The sequence below is a fragment of the Phallusia mammillata genome, chromosome 6, assembly GCF_965637545.1.
Source record: "Phallusia mammillata chromosome 6, kaPhaMamm4.hap1.1, whole genome shotgun sequence".
Taxonomy (NCBI): domain Eukaryota; kingdom Metazoa; phylum Chordata; class Ascidiacea; order Phlebobranchia; family Ascidiidae; genus Phallusia; species Phallusia mammillata.
This window is the reverse complement of record NC_137257.1, coordinates 4,662,619-4,669,715: the sequence shown is the minus strand read 5'-3', so window position 1 is coordinate 4,669,715 and position 7,097 is coordinate 4,662,619. Positions and strand designations below refer to the sequence as shown.

Genomic DNA, 7,097 nt, shown 5'->3' with positions numbered 1-7,097 from the left:
CGTTGATCGGAAACACGGAATTTACCGTCAGAAATTCTGCAGAGTTTGTAAAATCTTTGAATGCGCAACAATCATTGAGTGAAGACGAAACGTTGGTTTCATTTGATGTTACTTCACTGTTTACCAACGTACCAATCGACCTAGCATTGGAAATAACCAAGTCACGGTTACTCGATGATTACAGCTTTAAAGACAGGACCACATGGACACATGAAGACATACATAGAGGTCTGGAGATTTGCTTGCAACAAACTTACTTCAGATTCAGAGGTTCCTTTTACAAGCAAATGTATGGCACGGCCATGGGCTCTCCTGTGTCAGTGGCCGTTGCCAACATGGTCATGGAGTCTGTGGAGGAACGCGCCTTGCAAACTTTTGACAAACCACCACGATTTTGGCGACGATATGTAGATGATACATTCTGTATCATTCATAAACACCGGGTAACAGAGTTTCTACGACATTTAAACAATGTGCAACGAGGAATTGCGTTCACTATGGAATTGGAAAGCAAGAACCGGCTTCCTTTCCTAGATGTGGAAATTTTGAAAGCGGCGGATGGTAAACTTTCCACGCGTGTGTACCACAAGCCGACCAGTACCATGCGCTATTTACACTTCACATCCCATCATCCTTTGTACCAGAAAAGGGCTGTTGTCAAAGCACTTAAAGACCAGGCCAGACGCTTGACGACAGACCCAGCATTGCTTCAGGCGGAGTTGCACAGGGTAAATGAGGCCCTGCGGTTAAATGGCTACCCGAACTGGATTCTCCGTGATCACAAAAAGATTTCACGGAAAGAAATCCAGTACAAAGAACGTGCCTTCGTCACCTTACCTTACATACCAAGGTTAACAGACATAATCCGTCGTATGTTGACCGATTTCGGAGTATCGGTTGGGGTCAAACCAGCAAACACCCTACGTCAGATGCTGTCGCACCCAAAAGATCCTCTAGATGCTACTGCAACTAGGGGTGTGGTGTATGCTATACCGTGCGGGGAGTGTGACGAAATATACATCGGTGAGACTGGTAGAAGTCTAAATACGCGCCGGAAGGAGCACGAAAGGGATGTGGGCAAGAAGGATGCGAAGAAATCAGCGTTGGCAAACCATGCAACCACTCACCATCACAGCATTAACTTTTCTGCTGCTCAAGTGTTGGTGAAGGAAACTGATTTTCACAAGCGAAGTTTCCTAGAGTCTTGGAACATCCATTCACGCGCCAACACAATGAACGTTAAAACAGATGTTCTAATGCCGATAAATTATCGGTCGCTTTTACACCACTGAGCTTGTTTTATCGCTACAGTGGTGCGAGTTTGCAGCCGCGTGATCTTGTTATCGCTGTTTTACATGTGTGTGGTTTGCATTTTGTCGCTTTAAAAGAAATTTGTCCTGCAAGTTATGTCATTATCCTGATGAAGGCGTCTTGTATAGGACGTCGAAACGTCGATTGTTTACAATAAAACTGCTGGATGAGCAATACTTAGTCATACATTATGCCTGGCAGCAATAGCTTATTTCATGTCAGTATACTGTGGGTCAGTTATATAATCAGCTGTGAGATGAATGTTTTCACCGGGAGATCCACATTGTCCGTACTGGACGGTGTAAGGCATGTTTCCATAAGTTGGATCTTCCAAACTAACACGAATGTCTGCCTGTTAAGATAACAAAAACAAGATGTCATCAAGATCCCCAAATGGTTATCGCAACCGCTTTGTGTTCGAAAGGTTGTGGGTTCTTATCTCATCTCAGCCACTTGTAGTTGTTTTATTATTATTAAGCCACTTGTGTTTCCCTGAACAAAACGCTTGAGCGACATTGCTCCCAGTGGACACCAATAGCCACGTACAAGTATAAATAAATTTAAAGAAGTTTAAATGGACTTTAAAACAGGCATAACGCATTTAACCGTTGCGCGTTCACCGAGGATAGAATAAAACCAACAACAAAACAAACATGAAAAACCATATTTTTTACTGCATACCAAACGTATTGTAAATATAGTTATGTAAACGGGTGTTACACTAAGACTACTCACTAGTTTTACCAACCAAACCAAAATTTGACCTGAGTACTTTATACGTTTTTGTAGTTTGGGTTTTTGGTGTAAAATACAACATCATGTTCTTAGTTTTAAATGTGCTTATAAAGTGCGATATACAAGTCTTTTATGGTTCAATCCTCAAAACAAACATAAATTCAAGTAGAAAATGTACTTTACCTTGTCATAGGTTTGTCTGTAAGCAGCAGTGTAGTTTTTCCAACTCCAGGTTTTCGGCACAACAATGGTGACATTACCGAAGTAGGCTCGGTGATTGGTGGCTTCCCATAACGCCGATGATGAGCTTGCCAATAAACTCTAAAATATTACTAAATGCTAAAAAGAAGATCAATGTCCCAAGCCTACTTATCATTGTATCGGCATATTGCCTTTATATATCTGTCAAAACATTGAAAATAAAAAAGCTTCACTGGAATTTATCATTGTGATGTATATATTTATCCAGACCGTTGGATGTCGCCCATGTGCCGTGACGCCACTTTTCGTATAGATAGCGAACCCAGCGTCTTAAGGTGGCGTTTAATTGCATTACAGGTAACTGCTTAAAGGTGTGAGAATTCATGACAATTACTTCAATAGCTGAATGCATTAAATTTATCCAGCTGTTATACTTGGATATACATGACAAGGTGAAAAAGGCATCAAGGCTTGATGTGCACAAATTTCCATAGGCATAAATGGAAGCAATTTAGGTAAGCGCAATTAGTTCGAAAAAGCGCCCGGCGCATTTGAGGCAAAACACCTTGTGGAACAAAAACAGTAAATTACTGCTAACACTTGCTCGTTACAAATGCAGTCAGGCTGCAGTATGTATAATATACAAATGTTTGGATGCGTAAAATCAGGTTTAGCTTGAGTTTTGTGGATTGTATTTTTATTAAATATCAAGTGTTAGCAAAAAGTTTTCATATTTTATTTAGAGTGTAAGGTATTAAATGTTTGTTTAACCTTGCTATTGTATAAACAATAATCTGTGAAAGAGATTAGAAAATAATGGACAGTTTAATCCTTATGACATCTTTGCTTTTGGGATATTAGTGGGAGTAAAAAAAGAACTTTTGGACGTTTTATTACATTTTAATATGTGATAACCAACAGACATTCAATATGTGTAGCGAAAAGTACCTGGTCAAGCTAAAAGAGACGGAAATAAAAGCTTGTAGTGTACCTGATTTATTTACTATAGATTACAATTACTTACTTGTATTTGTTCTAGCAGCATCGGGTCTTCTGGAACATTCGGGTTGATGGCGACCAAGATACCATCGTATCTGTTGTTAGTAAGCTTCACGTCGGAATACAGGCCCTCTGCGCAAAGGCAGAACAGGCAAAGGATATTCAACACAGCTATGCGCATGTTGAATTTGTTGGAAATAAAGCGAACTGGATGGCCGCGAACGCTTATAAGCCGGCACGGATGCATAGGAAAAGCCGCATCTGTTCACTTCACGAAAAAAAGGCATTGCGTCGTAGATATATTGACGTGATGAGACGTGTCAGATGTTTACGGGGAAAATAGGAAGAAAAGGTCAGTAAGGCGATTTGTAGAATATTATAGACCTGAAAGTAGATATATAAGGACAACGGCGTATATGTGTAAATGCGTAAGAAAACGGTTTCTGGTCTCATTTTCTGGTCTTACCCGATTTCAGAATGATTGCATACTCACAATGGTTTACAAAGTTTTTTAGTTGTAGCAAATACTTGGTGTTTTTTAATACCTGCAGGTAACTTATTACTTAATTGTAGTTACTAATTTTATGGCAATTAAAGGCGTTTTTTTGTTATCTAAACATGGAGGTTTTGGATGGCTTCGTATTATTACTTCTCGTGTTCGCATGTAACACACACGCTCTACTGTAGAAAGAATTCTTTCTATTTCATTATTGAAAAACATCAAAAAATTTTAAAAAAGTACACACGCAATAGGATAGATCTCAAAATTGAATTTACGTTGTAATAGCCTTGTAAATAAACTAACTTTTGGGAAACCTACTCAGATAAACATTTATTTTGCGCCTGCATGTTGTTATTTATTCACAGTCGATTTTTAAATGAGCGACTATTTTACCGAAATGGTCAAATCTCGTTTAGTCCCATTGTCTTGCTTTTTCGATCTGCTTCAGTAACAGCATTCACTCCTATATTTCAATTTGTAACGGCCCACCTTTGCCACGGTGCTGACCTTTCCAAAAATTGTCTTGCCACGCCCCCTAGGATTTACCCGCCCCTCTTTGTCCATAGCGTGACTTCTTATCACTTAAACACCCAAATAACATAAGCGGTTACTCACACACGTGAGGTCATGCCCTGTAGGGGAATAATTCTCTGTGGATTATTCCTTGTGTCCCAGATGCGACAATAAACTTAAGTGTTTGCGATCGCTGGAACTGAGCTATTTGTGGAAATTGCAAAGTCACCTTGTTTTCGTAGATGTTGCATTTTCCAGCACGCGATTGGATAACATCCCAGATGTCGTTTCTCAAGCTTTTCGTGGTCGTCAGCAAAAGCGGTTATAAATTAGCGTGGGTTGGTGGTTTCCAGCTCACAGTGTGTCGGCATAAGCAAGGCACGACACATCAAGAAATTTGATTTAAAGCTAGAAAGTCATTGCAATGTATCGGGCAACGATTTTTGCGTTGGTTCTTTGCTGTATCGCTCAACTTGGAAAGAGTCAAAAGAGTGCTGGTAAGTTTATGTTAGTTTGATTGGTCCGAAAACGAAGTATCCAATCACTAATTACCTATCGCAGCTGAAGCACACTGGAATCAGTGTATCTTTAATGTAAATTCTTGTTTATATCTATTTCGTCATATACATCTATTTCGTCATGTGCTTAAAACGACATGATAGTAAAACATCCTACTATAGTATTTTTTACACCTAGTTTATGAACATAATATCTCGGTCAGCTTGTTGAAGGTATAATATTGAATCAAAATACTTAGAAATAAAATTAATGTGGAACATAACGGCCCAAATAGACATAAAAAGCGGCATGTTTATTATTCAAACGTATGGAATGAGCTTTTCCTGAAATGTTTGAATAATAAAGAATTTTGCTTTTAGCTCTATATTTGGGCGTTACTTTTCTCACTGAACTTACGAACAGATCCGTGTATTGTGTTCTAAAAATAAAATGTTTTGGAAAAACTTAAGCCTAAATGGAATAGTTTTTACTTCCATGTACCTCACACACAACAAATACATTTTGTCACATTCTTGTTTTGTTACAGTTGGAGAGTCCTTACTATTCTCAAGTAACTCTGGAGTTCCAACCCGAATTAATTTCTATACAACGTTTCCATCGGTTCCACGAGTACAGGCCTGGGCTCGAGGCTACGATCAGGATCAGTAAGCTGTTTTCTATCGTTTATTTTAGGGCGTTAATTCTTAACCATAGGTGCAGCCCCTGGAAAAACGAAGCACCTTACGAGCGGGCACGAGAAATTAAAGGCTGTTTATGCTTACATGTTAAAATACATAGTTTTGAAATAATTTTTTTGTACTAAGTAACATTTTTACAATTCTGCAAAACGCAGTTTAATTTAACGTCCAAATTTTATAAATTACTATAATTTTGATTGTTGACGAGGAGTAAGAAGAAATAAAAGCTAAATGCGTTAGCCTACGATCGCAAAAGCGTTTAAGGACCGCTGTAGTACGTCTTTTTAACTTAGTAAGATTATTTTGTAACGCCCTGGGTTTGTTTGTGGGTGAAAAGTATGTAAAATAAATGTGTAAATTGCGCGGATTGTTTGACAAACGATCGAATCCTAAGTGTGTATTGATTTTCTGTAGAAAAGCGTGACTCTTATATGTAAACGCATCAATGCAATTTCCAAAACTCTTCTTTAAAAATATTCGAAAAATGTCAATAATGAAATGCGAAAAACTTAATGTACTGTGGTATTTTTTGTGTTAACAATTGTACTTGTTAGAGTTGAAGTTGATCTGCGAATTAGGTTCATATTTTTAAATTGTTTTCTTTATTTTTTTTGAAACTCACTTCATTAAAAAGACACATTAAAATTTCAAACAAGGATCGATTTAAGAAACAAACCCCAATGTGCGTTTTATCTCTTTAGCTTTACTAGATATAACGTTTAAATGCACGAGAGAAAGAAAGAGAAACAATAAAAGAAAAAAATACATACTTAAAAATGGCATTGTGATTTCCTCATTCAAATAGAATCGGTACATTTTTTTATTTAGATATTCGGTTGGAATTTCTGCGATTGATACCAATGGTTTTACGGCTGTTGTGAGTGGATATCCGTCGAATATTGACCTTTCTTGGACAGCAACAGAAATTGTCGATGGTTTGTTTATTAAATATTGATTTATCAGCACAAACAGAAAAAACGAGTATTCTAAAATATCATAAAAAAAGTTGTATTCCCTTACAGTTTTTGAACTCAATTTTCGTCACATAAAATAATTAGGTTTTGCATTTATGTTACAATCATAGCTTTAGTCACACTACATACTGACTTAATGAGTAATTCAATCAAAAACACAAGTAGACACAAGTACTCTGGCAGTTATGTTTTTGGTTAGATCATAGCTTTGTTTTACAATTTGCAATAAAATGAAGTAAATTTACTGATAAACATTAACGATAATAATTGTCCTATTAATATACAAAGAATGTCGATTTAACAGCCTAAATGTTTGTTATTACAATCCTGTCGTTCTATTACTAAATACTAAATACATTTCAGAAACACTAACTGACCTCGGAGAAGGAGTTGTATCCTACACATTCAACATTCCTCCACCCAACAACATTTCCGTTCCAACTATTACCCAACAAGGCTCCATTGTTGACGTAATGGGAAGAGAAATTCATTTCTCCCGGCTTAATCAACTTCTCCACGAGAAAAGGCCAGTTTTCATCAAAATCATGTTTAAATATTTTTGTATGTTTTGCAGTCAGTGCACACTGTTTCGACATATACGGTCTCAACAGTGCAGCTGGTGACGAGAGATAGGCCGTGTTGGCTAGTGTAGCCATGCAACGGCAC

At 37.6% G+C, this 7,097-nt stretch overlaps 3 protein-coding genes across 3 annotated transcripts; 2 read left to right on the top strand and 1 right to left on the bottom strand.

Annotated features, from left to right (window-relative positions):
• Positions 1 to 302: 302 nt before the first annotated feature.
• On the top strand, positions 303 to 1,518 carry LOC145232847 (uncharacterized). The gene is made up of 2 exons (XM_080097526.1): positions 303 to 1,163; positions 1,513 to 1,518. The coding sequence occupies exons 1-2, from the start codon at positions 303 to 305 to the stop codon at positions 1,516 to 1,518; spliced, it is 867 nt and encodes a 288-aa protein (XP_079953652.1).
• Positions 982 to 3,427, bottom strand: LOC145233562 (calcium-activated chloride channel regulator family member 3-like). The gene is made up of 3 exons (XM_080098315.1): positions 3,272 to 3,427; positions 2,230 to 2,367; positions 982 to 1,663 (listed from the first exon to the last, which is right to left on the bottom strand). The coding sequence occupies exons 1-3, from the start codon at positions 3,425 to 3,427 to the stop codon at positions 1,520 to 1,522; spliced, it is 438 nt and encodes a 145-aa protein (XP_079954441.1). The 3' UTR covers positions 982 to 1,519.
• A 20-nt stretch (positions 3,428 to 3,447) lies between these two features.
• On the top strand, positions 3,448 to 7,060 carry LOC145233561 (uncharacterized). The gene is made up of 5 exons (XM_080098314.1): positions 3,448 to 3,598; positions 4,504 to 4,758; positions 5,307 to 5,424; positions 6,286 to 6,392; positions 6,795 to 7,060. The coding sequence occupies exons 2-5, from the start codon at positions 4,686 to 4,688 to the stop codon at positions 7,052 to 7,054; spliced, it is 558 nt and encodes a 185-aa protein (XP_079954440.1). The 5' UTR covers positions 3,448 to 3,598; positions 4,504 to 4,685; the 3' UTR covers positions 7,055 to 7,060.
• Positions 7,061 to 7,097: the final 37 nt, after the last annotated feature.